The sequence below is a fragment of the Dermacentor albipictus genome, chromosome 5, assembly GCF_038994185.2.
Source record: "Dermacentor albipictus isolate Rhodes 1998 colony chromosome 5, USDA_Dalb.pri_finalv2, whole genome shotgun sequence".
In the NCBI taxonomy this organism is placed as follows: Eukaryota; Metazoa; Arthropoda; class Arachnida; order Ixodida; family Ixodidae; genus Dermacentor; species Dermacentor albipictus.
The window spans coordinates 140,796,714-140,819,362 of record NC_091825.1 but is presented as its reverse complement, the minus strand read 5'-3'; the positions used below and the strand labels follow the sequence as shown (position 1 = coordinate 140,819,362).

The 22,649-nt window shown below is 46.9% G+C and overlaps 2 protein-coding genes across 2 annotated transcripts in view; one reads left to right on the top strand and one right to left on the bottom strand.

The window, feature by feature from the left end:
* Nucleotides 1-22,133, bottom strand: part of LOC135908394 (uncharacterized) — a 79,501-nt gene extending 57,368 nt beyond the window's left edge. Inside the window, exon 1 of the mRNA XM_070539021.1 lies at nt 22,112-22,133. The gene's annotated coding sequence lies outside the window, so the exon portion shown is untranslated. The remainder of the gene's footprint in view (nt 1-22,111) is intronic.
* The window catches only part of LOC135908357 (uncharacterized), a 79,836-nt gene continuing 70,179 nt past the window's right edge, over nt 12,993-22,649 (top strand). The window contains exon 1 of the mRNA XM_065440120.1: nt 12,993-13,551. Within this exon, the coding sequence (XP_065296192.1) occupies nt 13,528-13,551 (24 nt within the window). The 5' untranslated portion in view covers nt 12,993-13,527. The remainder of the gene's footprint in view (nt 13,552-22,649) is intronic.

Sequence of the window (22,649 nt, the reverse complement as noted above, 5' to 3'; positions counted from 1 at the left end):
AACCTTTCTCTTTCTGTCTCTTAACGTTATGCCGAACATTATTCGTTCCATCGCTCTTTGCGCGGTCCTTAACTTGTTCTCAAGCTTCTTTGTCTCCATTTTTCATTATATTTATGTAACAATATCATCACTTTGAGGCCAAGTTCAATTTTTTTTCGTTGTCATAACATGTAATGTATTAAATCTCGCCCTTAAAGGGATTGCAATAGGCTTCGATCATATTATTTAGTGCGAAACTTGCAAATGTACGCTAGTCGAATGTATTTAGTGAAAGTACAGAACGCAGGGCATTAAGACCCCTTGGAATCGGTTCAGTAAAGGAAAGAAATAGACAAGCATTTCGTGAGCGCACCGTGAATCTTGTAAAGGCCGCAATACGGTGAAGCACAGTGGGAAGACAATCGATGCGAAAGCAAGCGATTGCTTCATCATGGTCGCAGAGCCCATGCGTATACACAGTGCAGTGAATTTCAGCCGGTGACACGTAGATTTTAAATATTAAAGTGCGATTTTGAAGGCTATATTCGAAGCATCTTTCCTAACTTTGAAGTCGCTAAAATGTCGCCAATTGTTCTGTCATTTCGCTAAAAGAAATCGCCGGTCGTTGAATAGAAAAATTTGCTTCTAAATACACAAGCAAGTCGCCATCTAAAACGACATAATCACTAAAATGGCAGCACTATGCTCTGCACTAGTGTTTCTACATTAACCTACGCCTTTAATTATTATAACCAGCTTTATACTACATGATATCTCACGGTACCTGCGCCGATGGATCGGACAAAGAACTGTTTGTAAGACTGCGACGTCTCAGAACTTAAGGGAAGGATAAACAAAATCAGTTGGTACGTATTTATGTTGAAATTTCAGCGTTTGCGTCATCTGGTATCCCGATTTGTCGTCTTATTCTTGTGCTGAAATTCGAAACTTGATGTTTTTCTCTCTCTCCTTCTCTCACTTCGTTATCGTCGCACACACTAAGAACAGGAAGCTGCAAACTCGTTTCTTAGCTCGCAAGTGATGTCGCAATCAAATATACTCGTGCTCAGGTACAGAGTAGCGGAATCGACATGTCAATGCGACCCTAAATGTTTGGATGCCTTTGCGGTCACAGGCGTGTACTTAGCTCTCCAAGAATTTCGAAGATAAAATTTTTCTAGCGGTCAAGCGCGATCACTTATGTAGGAATAAAAACACGCTCGTTTCTATTCGTATAGAGTATAGGTCACGACAATGTCCGTCCGGGCCTCAACAAAGCTTTTTCGTTATCGCAGCTAACATCGCCACGCAACTGTTACCGCAACTAAGACGCATTCTACGCGCTCGCCGCACAAGTAGTCTTTCTGCACTCGTGTAATTGGACTGCTTTGCATAAGCTTGCGAGAGCAGCTGGCGCTATCACTATAGTTCCAAGGTCAGTTCCGTTTGCCTCTCTTTCTTTTCAATCTGACCAGCAAAGCCCGGCCTGCGACCTCTTCCATTGTTTTAGCACTGTAATAGTAATGGGAGTCACGATCGCGGTGGTGGTCTTTTTCACCCTCCCGGGGCCTTCTTAGTAAAGCACGCACGAACGCACGAACGCACGAACACACACACACACACACACACACACACACACACACACACACACACACACACACACACACACACACACACACGCACACACACACACACACGCACACACACACACACAAACGCGCGCGCGCACACGCACGCACGCACGCACGCACGCACACACATGCGCGCACGCGTGTGTGTGTGTGTGACATTCACAGGTAAAGACTGAGCTTGCTCCCTACCTTCCTCTCTTTCATACAGCCCGCAGCAACAAGCGAACGAAAGACGAAGGGGAGAGCCGAGAGATCGCCATCTCGCAGTGTATATGCACTTTGAAAAATTCGGCCCACAAAAGCAGAAAGTAAAAATCTGGTTGTCCCATTCCCTTCCCATCCTCACTGCCATTATTCGCGCTCTGGGAACGCTGCTCACACGTGAAAGCCCCGTAATTGCTCGCGGTCAGGGCAACAACACGGCGCGTCATGGTTTCGCAAGGGCGGGGTCACCCACTGCCGGTCGCGCTGTTTTCGCGCCGCTCGGAGCTTGCACGCGTACTTGGGGCGTCGTCAGCGGCTTCGAGTTGGCGTGCGCGGCCGACTCGCTTGAGGCATGGCCGTCGCTGACGTCAGGCAGCCGTTGACGTTGGACTACGTGGGGGCGTCGCTTCGACAGCGTCCGGTAACGAAGTTTCTCGCACATTATTTCTCCCGCAGTCTTCAGTTCTCAAATTCGAAAATCTGCGCTTGCTACGATTTTCGGTCATCCGCGTCGGCCATCCTCGTCGCAATCGCCTGCTTATCCAGCCGATCGCTGTTGAGCGTGGAGCTGGTGCCCGAACGCCGGTCAATAAGGAAATGGCCTTGCGTAAGAGAACTCTTGTGAATACGGGCTTACATCTCTGAGCATTTTCGTTTCAGTCTTTTCATTCTTTTCTTTTTTCCTGGGGAAGCACGAGGGCGTCACAATCGATTCCTGTAACGCGCCTGACGCTATGCGAAGTCAAAACGCGGTCAGCTTATTTGATGTGTCGTCATTTTTCATTGGAGCTACTTTCAAGATCTGCACTTTGTATTTATTAACCTTTTTTATTTATAACAATACTCACAGCGCCGGTAGGCATTACAGCGGAGGGGAAAGCAAACAAAGAACCAATAAATAACACAGGTAAAACAAAGCATGTACCCGGGACACTTTCATACTTGCACATGCACACACACAAAAAAAAGAAGGAAGAAAAAAACACTATCTGACTTCGATGGGCTTACTGAATTTGAAAATACCTCGTTGAGAGAATAGTTGCGACATCGGATGGAAACTTGTTCCCCTGGCTTATGGTTCTGGGGAAAACAAATCGCATTTTAAGCGCTTCAGTTTTCCAGGCTATATCTTAAATCTCATTTTCATAGTCCAGCCGTTGTGAAACGTAATCAGGCTTGGAAAAATATTTCCCGGGGTCTATACCTGTTCGAGACTGGAATATGTTGTGAAAAGATTTCACTCTGAGATATTCCCTGCGTTGCTGTAGTGGTTCCCAACCGAGGCTTTCTTTTTCTCTTGAAACACGGAAATTCCTGGTATAATCTGAACAAACAAAACGAACAGCTATCCTGAATTCTTTCTAAACTGTTCACGTCACGTGCCGACCACGGATCCCACACAGCTGAGTCCAGAACGGATCGGACATTTGATTTGTACAATGATACCTTTGTCTCAAGTGGCATCTTTTTTGCATTTCTGCACAGGAAACCTAGAACAGCGCATGCTTTAGCTGTGATATGATCAATGTGACAGCTCCAAAAAAGAACAGGTGTGAAATAAACTCCGAGATACTTGTGCTCCTGAACTGATATAATCTTCGTTGAATTTAGAGAGTAACAGAAGTCATGAGTTGTTCTTTCTCTCGAGAAACGCATGTCAACAGATTTTCACAAGTTAATGAGCATGCGCCACTTGTTGAATCACTCATTTGCTTTGCACAGGTCATTTTGTAAAACACTGCGGTTATGGCTGGTACGAAAAACCCTATACAAGACACAATCAGCTGCAAATAGCATGATTTGCGATGAAATACTGGAGCAGATATCATTTATGTAGATGAGGAACAAAAGTTGTCCCGTGACTGAACCATGGGGCACGCCAGAGGACAGATCAACTTCACGAGATGTCTTGCCGTCAAGCACAACTTTCTGTCTTAACTTTAGGGATTCCTGTATCCAGTTAACCACCGTACTGTATATATTATACATTTCTAATTTTTCTACAAGTAAGAAGTGTACCTCCAATGACCGAATCAGCACCTGTAAGACCATATATAATTTGCTTTGCTTGAAAGTTCGTTCTACCCACTGCGGCTCCTGAATATAGCCGTAATGACGCTCTGATGCCGAGCACGACTCTGCAGTGTCGATCACCGGCCTTGGAGACCGCATTCAAACGGCAGCGCAATGCGAAAATGCACGAGTGTTTAGTTTTAGTCGTGCTTCTATAGAAAATGCGGGCCCGTGAAACTAACGCGGGGTTGTGTGTCCCATCGCAACCGACAAGTGGTGTTTGGAGACCTGAAAAGCTGACGCAATTTACAGCATATTTTGTTGCTGCTTCTTGCGATCATGGACCCCCCCCCCCCCCCCCCCCACAAGCGTGTACTACAAGATCTACTACTTGATTAGATTTTAAAAAATTGCGGTTTTGTGTGTGTGTGCGGGGGGGGGGCGGGGGAGGGGGGGGGCGGTTACTTGCCAAGCCCACGATCTGTTCTATAAGGCACGCCGTAGTAGGGGACCCCTGAAATTTGGTCCACCTGGGGTTCTTTAACGTGCACCTACATCTAAGTACACGGGTGTTAATGCATTGCGCCCCCGTCGAAATGCGGCTGGCGTGGCCGGTATTCGATCCCGCCTACATCGTTCATGATCCAAACAGCACAATAAATTCACTAGAAGATGTACGCTTGAATTGATCAAAAGCGGTATAATAATGAGTGTCGCTCTACCCAACGTTTCAACATGGAAACGTGTGCAACATGCCGAAACATTGGCTACAGCGACATTTCTCGTTCAATCACTGCTGATCACTCATGTCACTTGCCAGTGCGGGGGTGCTATATTGGACACTGTCAAATTCCGCCATATTGTGAAGTTATGCAATGGTTGCATTCTATAAGCCAGTCAGAGAGGCTGTAGCAGCCTTCTGAACTCATCAGAACTGACAAGATGGCGACATCGACCATATGGCGGAATTTTCACAATGTCCACGATACCGCCCGCAGGGAACATCAAAATCGGTATGACGGAAGGCGGCGCTTTGAGCCGTTCGCAAGAAACCTGCTATGAGTAACTACTTATGAGGAAAAAACGAAATCAGGAAAGAACCAATTTATAATGACTCAAATGGAAGCTTTTTACTTTTCCAAGTGAGATCAGGACGCCTTAGAACATGCACTTATAAAGCGAGATACAAGAAGGAAGAAGAAACATGTGCTTGCTGCGGCAAACCTAGGGAAACGATGGATCATGTTCTATTAGAAAGTGAAGGTATCTTCCCAGCGGTCAACTTACGCACCTCTGGCCTCCTTGAAGCCCTTGGGCTCCGTGAGAGCAGGGGGAAAGTAAATATGTTCGCAAAAAAAGGGGTCCAGAAAGTTTGCTTATGGGAATTCATCGTGTTTTTTTCCTTTTCGTTTTTTTATTTAACATAGGTGGGACGTTAGCCAATATAATAAAATGAGCTTGGTGGCGCAGCCAACCATCCCGTTCCAAAGGGACGCTCATAGCATCCATCCATCCATCCATCCATCCATCCATCCATCCATCCATCCATCCATCCATCCATCCATCCATCCATCCATCCATCCATCCATCCATCCATCCATCCATCCATCCATCCATCCATCCATCCATCCATCCATCCATCCATCCATCCATTAGATAGCGATCAATCCACGCATGTCCCATCCGCGCGCCCTTTTTCCTTATGCTGTGCCTCTTTTTAGCGCTAAATAATTATGTCTAGCGATTAATAGCCCCTGCACTGATAAGTTACCGAGTCATAATTCACGGCACAAGTGCTCCGTGTGTGCGACGCCAATTACCTAGTGATTATGCGTACCTGTGCGTTCCTCATCATCTCAAGTTTTCATTTTCAAGACGCTTATTGTTCACTTCTCCCTATCCGTTAGTTCGCTTTTACTTGCCACTTTTTCCTACCTTTCTAAGTGCTGGCAGTAGCAGCCACAATGGAAAAGTAATAATATTTGTTAATTTTGTTTTAACTAATAACGGAAAGAACCATCAAGTAAGTTTAGTGCCTTTCCCTGTGTTATGGGCGCAACGCTGAGTACAAAGCTGCTCTTAAATTGCCAGGCATTTCTGACGGGATAAGGAATGCAGTAAACCACTGTGGTGGCTTGTGTAGTAGAGGGTAAAGGAGTCTTACCTTCTCCACCTCTCTCTCTCTCTCTCTCTCATCTTTTCATGTGCGTTCAGCGCAAGCACGTTCTTTGAACTGCTTTGTTTTTGTACGCCTCTCAACACTGTGTACGCATACAGGACAGTGCAATTATCGCAGGCTCCCAAGCCTATGGTCGCATTTTAAAATTGTTGGTTGGCGTAATTTATCAAAAAGGGACGGCAAAACTGCGTTACGGCGCGGAGGCCATCCCTGTGTACAAAGTGCTTACCATTACGTAAGCATGTTTTCGTAGGAAAACAATTTGACTGGAAATGAGGCCTACCTGTATGGTTGTAGTGATAATGTCAGCAATTAAGAGCGGTAAATGTACGGGCTGAAAACAGGGGTTGTTGCTATGCGGTGGCGCCCACGTGAGCGCTTCTGGCGTGCCTGGCGGGACTCGAACTGCCGGCCTGATGTTCCCCGAATTTCACGTGCCATTTCACACCAACATCGGTAAAGGTCATCATCACCTTGACGTGATGACTGTCTCCGAACTTTTCCGCGCCAAGACGAATTGCTTTGAGCTGAAGAGAGAGAGAGAGAAGGCTTAACTATGCATGATATGCGTGAGAGAATAAAACGGATTTTCAAGTGGATATTTTTGTTTGTTTGGGCGCTTGCCTTTGCACATCTGCGCATGCGCCACAGGGATATAGTATAAGGTGTATACATAAATTTACCTTGGTTAAACGTAACCTGTAGCTCGCTGACGTTGGTTTCGTTTGAAAAATGATTGGCTCGGATTAATAATGACAGTAATTACACGCCATGTGTTGCGTGCCAAAATAACGCTTCCGTTGTACACGGTGGCAAGGAGGTCGTCGCGGGAGTCGGGGATTTCCCTACAATTATGTTGTTCAGCTTTGTTTCTCGTGCGCTTTAGTACTCGTTGACAGGTGCTTTAGAGAACTGACCATTATTCGGGGGTCGAAAACGCCAGCCAATATATATATATATATATATATATATATATATATATATATATATATATATATATATATATGTGTGTGTGTGTGTGTGTGTGTGTGTGTGTGTGTGTGTGTGTGTGTGTGTGTGTGTGTGTGTGTGTGTGTGTGTGTTTACATTGAAATGTACAAAAGAAGAAAAAGGGAACTGAAAATGGACGCAAAGATAACGTGCCGCCGGTGGAGCCGAATACACAGCCTCCTCATTACCCTTGCGTTGCACTACCAGCTGTGCTGTGACGATGGCTATCAGTCCATCCACTAACTTTGGTATTTTGGTTACCAGATCTACCCTTGAGAGTGTCAGCCAGAGCCACTCCTAGGCATGGTGTGGGGGATGTGGAACATCCTTTTCAGCTCGATGGCGTCACTTCACACGTGAACATAGGAGAGCAGCCACGTGGCTGAAAAAAAAAAAAAAAACCCTCGTTTGCGACTTAATGACGCCAAGGCTGCCAGATTCGGGACCCTCGCAACGTATGAACGAGAGAAGAGAAACCGAGGGGCTCGATTTTTGTTGGTCATGACCATATAAAGCCAAAAGATCATGCAGCCATGAAACGCATCGGGGATACTAGCTGTGGTTGAAATTGAAATGGGGAAATATAGCGCTTACCAAAATTATTCCTTTCTTCAAATGTTCCTAAAGCACAACTGCAATGAAATTTTGCGTGTAAAGCCTAGCTTCATATAGTCAAAATATCCAGCTGCCTTCATGCACAATATTACTTGTAAATGCGAGTGAATGCATCACGAAAGGCTCGTAAAAGTAGACGTTTCATAAAAGAAAAAAAAACGCCTCCGCCATTGCCATTCGCCAGAAATGATGCAGGACCCGGAACGCCGAGGACCAGCATGGCATTTAGGCATCACCACCGAGATAAAGTGGCACTCGCGGCGCGATGAAAATCTCGAAGACGACTTGCTGGAATGTGTGTCGTATCCGCTAACCATGTACCGGGTGGACGTGTCGCCTGCTTAGGTGCTATATAAAGTCTGTTAATAAGAAGATTTCACACTTGAGCCCAGCATCTTTGCGAAGATTGCTTTAATATTCTATATTACTCATTTATAACCAATTACCCCTGTCGAGAATCGATACATTGCAGCAAATCACTTTACACACTCGTTCCATCGCACTTCGGCATCACACTTCGACTTCGACGTCGAATTCGAGGATTTTCACGAGCCAAATTGTACTGACTGTACTCTGACTTGCGACTTCAGTTGCCATTCGGACTCTCCAGTCGTGAAAAAAAAAATTCGCAGTTCCGCCAGAAAGGCGAAGCACCGATTGTGATAGCAAATTAGTAGATAGCTGTACGAAGTAAGGATAGTACTATTATCGGCCGTATAAACTTGTAAGCATGTATTCCCTTACTAACAAAATTAACAACGATAGAATGCGTTAGCGTAACTCAACGAAGACGTAGAAAGGAACAGACACACGGCGACAGCGCTGTCTTTGTGTCTCTGCTTGTTTATACGTCCTTGTGCAGTCGCGCTTACACATTCTATCACTGATTCAAACCGGCTAGCCCGTCAACGTGTTTTAACTAAATTAACCAGCACAATGTCACGCGCGCACAGGTAAACATGAACACACATCGCTCGATGACAGCGGAAACTGTCTGTTAAAACGCTGGAGTTAGGAATCGCGGCAGCGTGCGCGAGCCAATTGACCTCCGTGCATATGTCGCTGCAACACGTACGAAACATCGAAAGCACAGCGCATACGAAGCTACCGGCACTACGCACAGTACGCAAACATCGCAGATCGCTTTGAGGATGATCCCCACGCGGGCGCGCACTTTAGCCATGGCGGAGACCGCTTTCGAGACACACGAGCGTCGGAGACGCGTTCCTATGGCGTCCGCGATTCACGTGGCCAACGCCGTAGTAGACGCCGCGGTTGTCTCCACTCTGCAAGGAGCGGCGGGCGGAGAGGACATCGAGGCACCGCAGCAGCCGCCGGAGAACAACGCCCCTTCTCCCTCGCCTCACCTCCCGCCTCGCGCGCCACAGGAGAGGGCACGCATCCGGGCCGCGTTCCTCGCTCGCGCACGCGAGATTGAACCGCATTCGCCGGCTCACCCTCCCTCGCTTTCACTCATACAGAACCTCGCGGCAACGGCGACGGCAGAAATGCGCCTGGGGCGTCCATATATTTGCTATTGCAATAAAAACTTGAGCGTGCCGCTTGTGGTTGAGCGTCGAATTTACGAACCCTCATTTATTCCTCATCGCAATGGCCAACAGTGCCATATGCCACGTTTGCGTGTGTGATGAAACCATAGCACACATTTTGGGACTCTGAGCATCCTTCGATTCATAACGATGTACCCTGCGTCTACTGCCCAGAGGAGTGACCATTTCTAGAAGCAAAGATCCTGAGACCATGGCCGAAGAACTCTAGTATGCACAAAGCTACAGAAGCGCTAATTAACTTTTTGAAGGCAACTGGTCTGTACGACCTTGTGACAATACGAGTGTGAAAATTCATATGCGGGTGCGCCCACACTGACCTACCTTTCTTTGCCCCTTCCTCACGTGTAGAGTATACCCGACTGGGTGCGACCACGATTACTCTCCCTGCCTTTCCATCTATTTCTCTCTATTATTATAACCAATTAAGACAGAGTAAAATTTCGTTGCAGTTCAGCTGTATTAGGGGTTTCTGGACATTGCCACCATCTTTGTACCTCTACACAATCCAATAGTTAAGTGATTTGATGCCGACAAAATTTGCGGAATGTCTTGCAAGGCTTGATGATGATGATGATGATGATGATGATGATGATTAATGGCACAAACACACTATGGGGCATAGGCCACGAATCGGGTGGTAATATGATTGAACAAATAAATGAAATTGGGTGATAAATAAATAACACAAATAATGAAAAATAAATATATAATTCAAGGTGAAAAATAAACCGTGAGTACACGAGATAAAGTAGTGATCTGCCTTCAACCAACAGCGTCCGCCTCTTCCGTTTTCTTTATTTACCACTGAGTTAAAAGCTTTTCGCAGTCTTGTACTTTGAAGTGAGTTACGTTCGCACATCACGACAGAGATCTAATTCACTTCGTAGAGCTCGTATAGTTAGAAGGCAATGACCATTTCGACAGCACAAGTTTTTTTTCTTTCGTTACATATACAGTTTTCAAAACGGAAATATCCTTGATTGTTAGTCACACTGCACCGATACATGCTCCCATGTAGAAGCCCCAAGGAGTTGCTTCTTATGAGTTTGATCTCATACAACTAATAAACAAGTTTTATTATGTTGTAGTCAATGCTGTGTTTTTATGTTAGAGAAGTAACAACATCAACGACAACAGAACAATCTAATAAATAAATCTGCGTTTAGCCATCGGCAAATTGTTATAGTGTTTCTAGTACGAAGAAACCCACTTTCGCGGCTTTCTGAAGCAGTATTTAAATAATGATTCTTAAAGTGTACCCTAAACAAAACCCGACATTTAGCGACAACAGTTATGAATGACCATAAGGCAGACAAGTTGCTGACGGAAAACGTTCATTCATTGTATACGTAATGCTTGTTGACATGATTACAGCTGTTATCATAGGCTTTGGGTGTGGCGTTCTGATCAAGGTCACGACAAAGTCTGGCATTTCCAAATGACCCCTTCGGCTTGCCTCGGTCGACAAGGCGCATCCTTGGGCTAAGAGGCGGACAATCGCAATATGCAAAGTGTCTGCAGGCAGTTATTGGAAAATTGCCACAACTCAACCGCTCCCGCGCCTGTGTATCGTCGAAAACACGTTAGTGTATTTTTGTGTTCTTCTTTATTTTTGTATCGTCACGCGTTTTCGCTAGTTATCAGTTTTCCTTAGGTTTTTAAAAGAAATGAATCTGCAAGAGCTGCCTAGACAAAGAAGAAAAGAAAAAGGAACGGTGATCAATATCTGTACCCGTTACTCGAAGAAGTGGAAGAAGCACTTGACTTCCCTTTCGCGCTTTGGTCGCTTTTAACAATATTTTTTTCATCAATATGATTACGATTCCAGGACTACCTTCCGCGGCTGACATGAACGTTTTGCGAACAAGCACTAGCATCGACAATTAAAAATAAAAATTATGGGGTTTTACATGCCAGAACCACGGTCTGATTATGAGGCACGCCGTAGTGGAAGCTCCGGAATAATTTGGACCACCTGGGGTACTTTAACGTGCACCTAAACCTAAGTACATAGGTGTTTTTGCATTTCGCCCCCATCGAAATGCGGCCGCCGCGGCCGGTATTCGATCCCGAGACCTCGTGCTTAGCAGCCCAACACCACAGCCACTAAGCAACTGCGACGGGTTAGAATTGCCAATGGGCAGCTGTGTGCGCTATAGTATGAGCAGAACAGACAGCGAACTTCGAGCTACAAACGCCGAGAGTTTTCCTTCACTCTCATGCACCGCCGAGTTGCGACGCCTGCAAGACCATCCGATGAGGTTCAGCGTTTTACTATCGCTTTTATTGCTTCTCCATTCTTGCGACACCGCCCGATTCTTGTGTGTACAGGTATTTCCAGCGTGCTGGTTTAACTACGTCCTGATTAACCAAACTAGCTCACTAGCACTACCAAAGTTATTAACTTAACAAATTGTGTTGTTTAACGTCCAGAACCTGCACAGTGGATTACGAGGGACGTACGGCGTATAATGAAAGGATCCGGATTGTTCTGATCACCTGGGGTGCTTCGAAGCGCACCTAAATATAAGCACAAGATTGCTTTTTTTTTTTGCATTCCGGCCCTTTTGGAATGCGACCTCAATTACCAGGTGTCGAACCTACGACCTCGTGCTTAGTGATGGAACGCCACAGTTACTGAGCCACCGCGACGGGTGCGACCAAAGTATTAGAAGTATATTCGAAGAACTTCGTTGTATGCGAGCACAGCATACATAATCACCTTCGCTATTACGATGGGCAGCGGTTATGAATCATAAAGAACTACGAGTAATGTTTTGAGGCTGGGAGGCTGTATGAGAACTTTCTTCGTTGCTGGGGGCTGGGATACGGGCCGGAGGGGCGTTGGGGTGGAAGGAGAGACTGCGAGGAGCGGAGGTGTTGTTAAAGCGGACGATAAGACCCGACCTTTCATCATTTTTAACACCTCCGTGTGGGGCGGGGTAGGGAGTGGCTATAGAGATCACTGTGAGACAAAACTTGCCTTGGCCACCGCCGACGTCCTCTAAACCTTGTCTTTCGCAGCATCTGAAGCAACCTATCACATCCCAGTGATTACCCTCCCTGTGCCTTCCACCAGCAGCAAACGATACGTTATGTGTTGTTTCGTGAAGAACCTTTCGACTAGGCGAAAAAAAAAGAAGAAGAGAAAGAACTGAGCGCCTCCCACTCACGCGAGCCCTGCAAAGCTGCGTCTTCACATTGAACACTTAATGTTGGTGATATTCTCCCGAGATGACACCACCTTAAAGGGTTGCGCATTCCATTGCAAGCGGTGCCGCCTTAGAGTTACACAGCTTTTTTTCAAGGGTCTGTAACTACTCCGTAGCGTGTTTTGCAAGTGAAACGTTGCCCCCCGACGTGCTGCTCACCAGCCTCACGAAAAACTTCCACTCTAGGGCGGAAAACCCCTTTGACCCCTAAAACTGTAATACGGGGTTACCGGCGTAAGACTGATCAGCGACGAAGAATGCGCTCGCCTCCTTTCATAATAGCCGGCTCGATGTAAACAGACGAAGGAAGAGGGGGGAAGGCGATGATGCGAGTGCAAAGCTGGTAGTTGCACGAGGCTGCTGCAAGCGACGCACACCCGCCCATGAATGTGGTACCCTCTTCGTTCCGCTTGGAAGGAGGTGCGTACGCCGTGCGCGTTCCGTAAGCACAGCTAATGAGCGCGTTGGATCAATTGGGCAGAATGACTGCGGACGCCTTCCCCGCACCACGCCGGCACAACAGAACGCGCAGGGGGAAGGGGCTCTGACGCAGCAGACAAAGCTGTGCTGCGAGACGGCGGCATTCGCAGAAGGGGTGAACAGTCGGGAACTGCGGAGCAAGCGAAGAACAAGCAAAACGGCCCGGCCCACCCGCCGGATGAAACAAAATATGGCGCTCAAAACAACAGAATAAAGTAAGGGCAGGGGAGCTGCGGACGACCGCCGGCAGCGAGCACCCGCGAGCAGCAGCATCCCTTTGCCTTTTGATGTATTCCGGCACGCAGCATCACGAAGCACCAACATGCGGGCGAGTGAAAGCAGGTTTGGGAATTCCCGATGCTCGACGAGCGTTCGGGCTGGCATGGGCCCCGTGCGTTCGTAGACGGCGCCGTCGTTTTCACTGCTGGCCGCGTCTGGATCCGCACGCTCGTCGCTGCGTGTCTGTGCAGCAGGAGTTGCGGGGGGCCGTCGACTGCGGATGGACGCGCGCTGTTGCTGCTGTTTGACGGGTGCAGCCTGCGGACGTAGCTGAACTGCCCGCGCCTGGCGCTTGGACGTCGAGATCGACTCGCCCCTCGTCGAACGACGTCGCAGGTTGCCCGATCGCCGATCCGCGTCGCGAAGAAGCAGCGATGGACCGCCCAAGAGGCGCCCAGGTGGGACGACATCGGCAGTATTATTGTGGTTTTTTTTTCACTGTGACAGTGGATGGGGACAATCATTTGCGGAAGGGATTACAGGTATACTAAACTTGAATTGGCGGTGTGAAAGAGGCAGCAAAAGACAGGTGGCTGTAGTAGAACTCAGCGGAGTGCGATGCCTACGTTGATCAGTTGTAACGTCGAGTGCCAGAAATTAGTAGGTTGTGTCATACAAAAACTAATGCAAGGGAACTTCTTGGATGAGTATAAGAAAAAAAAAATATTTAAGTTCCGCAACCAAGGCGTCAGGTTAGTTATCTTCTATTTCGCTTGATGCAAGCCCTGTGCGGAACTTTTAGCGATATCAGAGTAGTGCAAATAGGGGCAGGAGGGGGCGGGAAGATCTTGACGTTTTGATCAAGGGAACCACTCCGTTGCGTCCATTAGCGCCGTGGACAACCGTCAGGCGGGCGTTTGCAACATGGCCTTCTATATACGGTGACGACGAGCCGTTGCGGAAGCCACTTGAGCCGCGTGCTCCTCACTTTTTCTTCAGAGCACGTCGACGTTCGTTGCGTTTCAGCGTGCAGATGAGCCTCGTTACCTTGGTGTGACGGGAGCAAGCTTGACACCCTAACGACGTAACGAGAGTGCTTCTGCCAGTCAAGGAAGGACGGATGGCCATAACCACGGCACTGGCGTTTTCCAAACGCAGTGGATGCTTCTCCCTTCAAAAGAAAATAAAAGTGGACAAGGTGCGACAAAAATTGTCGTGTTACTAAACGCGGAATGCAGGCACAGGTGACGTCTTTCGCACGTTAGGCGCGACATACGGATGCGCGCATGCAGTGTCGGCGGGGCTTTTGCGGCGTGGCAATTGCGCCTGCTTTTGCGTCGTCATGCCGTCAACTGCCGAACGACGACATGCTCATGGCCTCCATTTTTTTCTTTCATCATCGCATCCTTCTCAAAACGATAAAGAGTTTATCAGTACTTACCTTTCTTCTTAGTTGCCTAGCACATTTATTATAAAAGAAATACAAAGGAATGAGAAAATATTTGAAAACTAACACACACAGACGACAGAGCGGCTTTTATGTCATGTCTTCTTCATACCTTAACTGTCAGTCATTGTCTCATTTGTGCGCCGTTTTTCCTTGGCAACAAGAAGCCACGTTGTAACTGTATTTTCTTCGTGCCTCAGGTGTCAATCGTGTCACTGTCGCACTTTGTTCCCTTAAAAGTGCTCGGCGTAGGAGACGCAAGATGCCAAGGCAAGAAGGAGTCTTCTAGAAGGTCGTGATGAGCACTGGAATTCGCTCCCGGAGGTTGTCTGATTGGCCTAAGGCAGCAACGAAAGAAGGCAGTGCAATTTGCCTTGACCTTCGGGCCACATGTGACGGCATTTTCCCATTTGCAACCGTCCGGTTGACTCGCTTTTAAGCGTTTTCAGCGCCACTTGGGAGTTAAGTTGGATAGCCCCTCAGTCGCGCCTTTTCGAAGTCGCCTCCCACATGCCCCCTCAACCAGAATAACGTTTCAGTGTAGCGATTGAAACGTCGATAAAAACGAGCTCGCCTTGATTCGAAAGGTTCCTTGAAGTTGAGAGTGTTACAGCAGAGAACTGCCAGTCTGTTACCCATTCGTGAGAGACGGGTTCTGCTACCTGCGGCGATCGCGCAAGGTTTCGAAACGAGCGCCTCGATTGTCTCGACAACCTTGCATTCTCACATATTTGCACAAGAATCACCATTACGTGCAGTGCGCGAGAAAGCCGTAGCGCTACGGATGTGCGAGGGCCTTGCGCACGACATCGACGTTTAATTGCTGCTCTTTGACCGCACGTTGCGTTCAATACTTCCCGCCATAATTTCGCGCTATAGTTCCGTAAGCCGTTCGCCCAGCTCGTTGCGGCATGCTCCGTGTCCTCTCGCTTTCTAAGGTTAACAGCGGAGGTCGACCGTGGGTCGTTTCTCTGGGATTCTTCATTATTTCTTGCCCGTTGTTTTAGGGGCCCTTGTAGTCTGAACCAGTGGATGAGGTGCGGATTTTTATGCTCCGGAGATTGGCGTGCCTATCACCTTCGATGGAACGTACTCAGCTGACGCTAGCTAGCCTTTCACCGCCGTGGACGAAACGCGCGTGTCTGTAGTGATGACGCGACGGGAGGACACGTCATTGAGCTAACCTCGAATAGGCTTAAAACGCCTCCAGCAAAGACGCCGCCAAGGAACGACAGCCACGCCGAAAGGCCACGCGCCTTACTGTAGGGTTGACTGGTGGACACTTCAGTGCACTATTACCATGCGACATCTCGTTGGCTTCGAGCAGAGATTTGCTGTCGGCAATGGGATGCGTTCCCGCGTTGCTTATCCTTGTTGCGGCTACGAAATGATAGCGCGTAACATTTAATTAGAGGGAACAAAGATCGCTCGGTGGCTGTGACATTGTTTTTCTTGAGGTCTAAGTCGTCAGATCGATTCCCTGCCAAGACAGCCGCGTTACAATGGGGGCGCGATGAAAAAAAAAAAGAAAGAAAGGAAGAAAAAAAGAGGAAAAGCACACTCGTCTACTGTGCTTTTAATTAACGTTAAATGATTTCAGATGGTCAAAATTTATTCTGAGCCAATAACTGCGCCGTTTCTCAGTTTCCTTGTGTTTCTTTGCGACGTTAAACACTTCTAGTCATCGTCATCGTCGTTTAACTAGGCTGCCTTAAAGACCTTGTTTACGCTGTGAAAGAAAACACGCATGCTTGGCAGGAGCCTCTCTTTAAATAGAAATACTAACAGCTAGAAATAACAGTTAGTCCAATCCTCGTTAGGTTAAGCTGCATGACCACCTGTCCCATGGAAATTTGTGTGGTGCGATATTTCCTGTAGCCCGTGCCTCTCAGGTATGTTATTTGGTTAAACAATATGTCTGACAGTCCGTTAATACAGTCACCACAGAGGCGGGAAAGAGGTTGTACAACGCGAACATTTTATCTGCTAATGTGTACATTTCCAGTAGTATGCCTTGCTATCCTCTGAAGTTTTTGTTTTTGCTTTGTTAGCAGCGTAATCTCGTTCCAACCTATAGTGTGATGAGTACTTGCTACACTAAGCATATTTTAACACTGAAGTTGTAGCCTTATGTCCAAGAATTACGACCTCGTCATTATAAGGCCTACATGGTCTTCCACGTTCAGGGGAAACACCTGATCAGTAATCTTCGAGCCAGTGCAACTACATTTCTGAAAAAAAATTTTAAAAAGAGGAGAGAGAGAGAGAGAGAGAGAGAGAAGCCTTTTCAGTGAATTGCGGAGAATTCTCCCGGCATGTACGTAGCTCCCTACATGATACTCAGCGCGGAGAATATAATCGGGGTCAAAAAGACGTAGGAGGAGGAGGGTGCGAAAAGAAAGAAAGGAGAGGCTAGAAAATATGGTGGTCCCAGCATATACACGCGTGAGACAAAAGTGATGTTGACGTAAGTAACCTAGAGCTTGTCAATTGAGCCAAAGTCTTGAAGGAATGATAAAAAAATATAAAGCTTGACGTTGCTTTTAAGAAAAACGCATAAGACTTAGTAAGTCTTCAGTGTACTTATGTGACTGGACTTAGTGTTACTGTGGTTTGCAGTTGACCTTTAGTTTTAGTGTTTTTAACTGCTTTACTTTTGATATCGCTATGTGAAGAAGTGTGGCCGGCGCCAATTAAAGGTGACATCTCCAAAGCACCAAATGGTAATAATAATAATAATAATAATAATAATAATAATAATAATAATAATAATAATAATAATAATAATAATAATAATAATAATAATAATAATAATAATAATAATAATAAAAAGATTGGTTACTCTAGTGGTTTTGGGGAAGCAGAGTTCATTCTATTGAAATAACTCATTTAGACTCAGCAGAGAGCTCGACATTCCAACAATGTGCGGTTTCTAACACTCCACGGTTATCACAATAAGGGCTGATAATTTGTCCAAGACGGCACAGGCAGCTGTTGGGGAATGCGGCGCTCAGAAAGCCGTTGATTCGTTGTCTCAAGGTGACGAGGAAGGTAGCTTGCGGAAGACTTGATTTTAAGACGTGCTGAGTTGGTAGTGGAGAAAGTGATGCTGACAAAACTGCGAATTCCACAGGCAACAATGACAAATAAATGCGCCCGCGTTGAAAAGGAAAAATGTTTTCCTGTTGATTCCATATGACTCTTCACGCAGTTGTTTTCTATAAACGAATGGTTAAGCTACCTACCTTGATTTCAAACTTACGTTTGCAGGTATTGATTGCTGCATATACCGTCTTCAGCGTGTAGCAAGGCAGACGAAACCTTCGATTCTACCAACACTTTTTACATGCACAACCCCATAAGGTATAGGGACGCAAAGCCAGCCTGTCAAATCACCGTGACGTGCAGGCCTAGTATTTTTATACATTCGCCCGCGAGAATCGCACATGCACGCGCATCAAGCTTTCAGATAGTGACGATGGCCCGGTTCACAAGGTCTCCGCGGAGCGGCGTTCTACATCTGCTGCGAGAGTTTTATACTAAAGAGGTGCTTCTGTTATCAGTTGAGGAGGAGCAAGATGTGTATGGTGCTAACTCCGGCTGAATCCTATACGAGTTTATGAAACTGTGCGCAGTGTAGGTGAAATGCTTTCGCATTTGACCCTGAAACGCATAGAACTTAGCTTGATTGCCTATAAATAGGGGAGTCGACTGTCAGCAGCGCGAATGAATCCAATGTCCGTGTATTGTGCTAGCTGCTGTCGCCGCCTGCCAATTGTTACTCAGTTTCCTTACGCAAGTTTCTCGATAAAGGGCCTTTCCTTCAAGTGGCAACAATCTGCACGTGCCTTTCTGACCTGCACGCCCCCACTTCCACTGCACAGCATAGGGAATAAGAATAACCGTTTGCAACGGAACATTAGTTGTTGTGTACACGATGTTAAGAATGGGGCTGACAGATGAAATAACAAACTGTGGTATAAATGTTATACCACAATGTATACGATGGTGTACGCTTTGTGTTTATGACACAGTAATGAAGTCTAATTAGTAAACAAGGCCTAAAGTGAATAAGCCAGTTTGCGTTACTAGTATTTCTCGGTGTACAGCCTTATATTGTAATAAACTTATACGTTCGCAGTTTTGCTTACTCAGTGCACGCGCTTCAGGGTTGACTTCGTACCCATGTGTGCGCTGCGTACATACGCGCCTGTTAAATATAAACATGCGTGAATAAATGCAGAGGCTTTTTCTTTAGGCGTTCGCATTTTTGTGATTATCCAAACCTTTAGTCAAAGGGGGTGTTGCGGGTTTGGTCTCTCACTGCGGACGCTAAGAGACGGGATGTGGTATACACACAAGACCACTCGGCTTATTTAGCCCTCATGTACTACCCCTATAAAAACTGCGCGGGTGACCAGCACAGCTGCTCCCTACGGAATCTCGCAAAGAAGCAACAAACGGCATCTAAATACTTACTACAACAAATATATGTGTTGGAACGCGTAATTGGATTTTAAATCAGAGCTTTCCAAACTTTATTTCGCGATGTTTGGCGTGTGCACTCGAACGGTTTCGCGCCCACCAATGTCGGCCGATCACAGAGGCAGTGTAGTAGTAAACTGGGCTGATCGCGGAGACGGTGCAATGAAAACTGGGACGATCCCGGAGATGGTGTAATCAAAAGTGGGCCGATCGTGGAGACACCGTGTAATCCGTGGTCGCGTGGGTCGCGAGGTGGGGGTCACGTGGTGTAGTCGCCGCGTTTCACGCTACTCTTCACACCTGTTGCGCGCTTCTCCTTGCTTCGACCTTTAGATGCTTTGAATTTAAAATACCGCTCAGCGAGATTCTAACGGATTTTGCAGAAGTTAACGCTGTCTTTGCCAATCATTATCGATGGATTCTATCGCAATTTTTTCGCTGCGCAGTCATCCTCCTCGGATAGCCGCGCTGGCATGTATTCTCCCGAGCCTGCTTACGCAAACAGATAATCTCACGCTGACGTCGAGCTGGCAGCGCTGCCTATTGCCAGTTAAGTGCCAAATCGAAGGTATCGGCAACATGATGTCGCAAAGTTTTAGCCTCTTACCGCGAGCATACGACGACCACACACCCGACCCGCCGTTCTGGAGATGCCGCGAACGGCCCTCCGGCAGTATCGACAGTGTTGAACATGGGCACGTTTTGTGGCTGCGGAGTGTTACTAGCTGCATTGGTGCTTTATGAACAAGTCCTCAACAATTTATGGTTGGGACAAGAAGAGAACAAATGAGCCTTACGGAATTGTAAAGAAAAAAAAAGAGAAAAACGGCGACGTAAGGTGTTCTTCGACGTCCTCTACATGTACATTCGGCTGGGTGCCAGATAACTCTTCTATGAATATTTTGTTGACAGAAAGACGGGGTAATGTCCGTGTGTTCTTAGGCTTCCTTCCATGTCCAAGGCTTCCTTTAGGCCGAACCGTTAAGGAAGCACGCTCCTCCTTATTTTAAACTTCTTGGTTGACTCAATAGCGACAGAACCGGCTTTGTTTCGGTGGCAGTATAAGCAAGCTCTTGCCCATTAATCTAGGCGGGTTTCTCTAAGGAAAACATTAAATAAAAGCTAGAGCCAACAGGAGCGTACTAAAACTTCAATATTTGCTTCCTATCCAATTCTCCACTGCTGCTTAGGAGAACGCTGACGCATGAAGCCCTCGCTTTACGTTATTCGTTCTCATTTATTGTTATTTGTTTTGAAAACTTACGCACTTGACAGGAAAGGGAAAGCGAGGAGCGGGTTGGCAACTGCCGCCGGAAGTGTCACAACGCCTGCCTGCTCTTCAGAAAGGAGGAGACATAAACATAGAAGTGGAAGATAGGAAGAAGGGGGTGAATTAAAGAACAAGGTAACAAATATCAAGGATTATAGAAAAACACATACAGTACAAATCACGCACAGTAGGGCTCGTCACTGCAGGTTACGTGACTAAATAAACTTAAGGTAGAAGAAACAGTGTCTGAGGTCCTGTCACTTTAAAACAGAAGTAAGCTACGAATGTGAACCTAAGTAGCTACTTCTTGAAAAGTGAGGAGAGCGCTATGAGCCTGATCGCGCCGAGAAGCACAACAATCGGGGTCCCAACATTCGTCGAGTGTCGTACACCAGGGGCCAAGGAGATGATAACCCGACGTGCACTGCGCACTGCGTCTATTCTTCTATCTCTATTATCTATTCTTCTGACACGGCCACATGTAATTGGGTCATGTGGTGCATTGGTCAAACATGCATGCGCATGCATCGTACAACTTGATTTCAGGTTGCATAGCTAGGCTGTGAGGAGAAACAGTTCTTTTCACTGCATCCGTGGTTTATGAACTTTAACTTGTGGTTGCACACTCTCTGCCAGTATGAAAGAGAACACTTAACCTGTGTTCAAACCGTGATTGCCTCAAATGTGTAAGTCAGAACCTCACTCCCTGCTATTTGTTACATTGTTCTCCTGTTGAAGAACCCTGTTCATGGAGCTTTCTCTCATTACAAGCACACACACACAAAAGTTACCGGCTTTCAACATAAATCCGGTGTTCCCTTTTCATACTGGTCGAGAATGTACACTTATCGGTAAGGTCAGCCGTCTCCACAGCTTAATTGGTAGAGCACCCCACCTCCAGGCTGTGTGTTTGGCTCCCACTGAGCGACGTGCACTGCGCAATGAAAGCGGCACACTCCAGTATCAGGTTCTCAAACGAAAGGAACACTCACGCGCTTTTCATTGCACGTGTTGTAGGGCACAGTTCTAGAGTCCTTTCCACTCACTCTATCTCGCTGTTATTACGATTCGCCGAAAACTCCTTATATAACTCCTCCTATATTAAGAACTCCACTGGCCGCTTCAACAAGTAGCTTCTGCGAAACCCACAAGGGTCGCCATTGATGACGGCCGGGTACCCTGCCACCGCAAGTGCTGCTACACGTAGCACTCGCGATGTTTATTATTTGCTTTTCCTTCTTTCCATGGAAACCTTGACATTCAGCAGTGTGGGATAGAGCCCTTCGTTCTTTGATCTGTAAGTGTGAGAGAGAGCCGCGCCTTAAGTCAGGCCGCCGAAAAAACAAAAGCCCCACACCCCCGTATGACGAAGCGCGAACCCTTGCGCCTACCCGTTGTTGACATGGCTGTGCCCAGAATACGAAATCTGCGTGATGAAACAGCGGAGGCGAAAGTTATAGCAACCGCCGCTGCCGGCGAAACGAGAAAAGGGATTCCCTCCGACCTCGCCCACTGTCGTCGCATACATTAAAATGTCTCCGAGGTTCGCTCGATATAGAAACGCCTCGAGTTGTATCGCTTCTTTCCCGCCGTATGCGAGCCGGGCTACGCGCTTTTGGTTTTCACAGAGATAACGTATTATCACCGCTCGGTATTTAAATGAGAACCGGAGCGTCGGTGTTGGGTGTGGTTGTAGATCTAACTCGCGGTTTCGTTTTTTTTTTGTGTGTTTAGGTTACGACCTGCTAGGTCAGTTGGTGTGTGGCAAACTAACCAGTAGCTTTCCTGTCTTGTTTACTCGGTGTTCATGACTCACCTTGACTTTTGACGACGCAGCAGATGTCGTCGACTCCACGTTCACCACGCGGCAATCGCTTCCACTTCTGTGCTTCCGACGTGGAGGACGTCAGTTTGCTTCAGGCCGCCTGTTTCCTGAATGCTTTTCCGGTCAGCTGCAGCAATTTACAGAACATAGAAGCAGCAAGAAAAAGAAGGTTACTAGCTTCATGTCAGCGCATGCATACTGGAACATAATTGTGTGATCTGTACATATTTGGACGCGGGGTTGCATTTTTCGAACTAGCCTGCGCACCCAAATGCCTCGAGTATACATTATTTTATTGTTTTGTAAACTCGTATGTCCAGTAAGTTTTCGCAGACAAATTTTACGTATAACAGTGCCCATGAATCAAGATGAACTGCTGGAGCTGGAAAGCAGGGAAGCACACTTCGTTGCTCGGCACTGACGTCGAGGTGCGTCGCTCTCTTCTCTGTGGTATTCCCTGCTAAAGACAACTTTGATCATTTTCCTGGAAGCAGAAGGCAGGCGACAATTCATCCTGCTTGCGATCAGG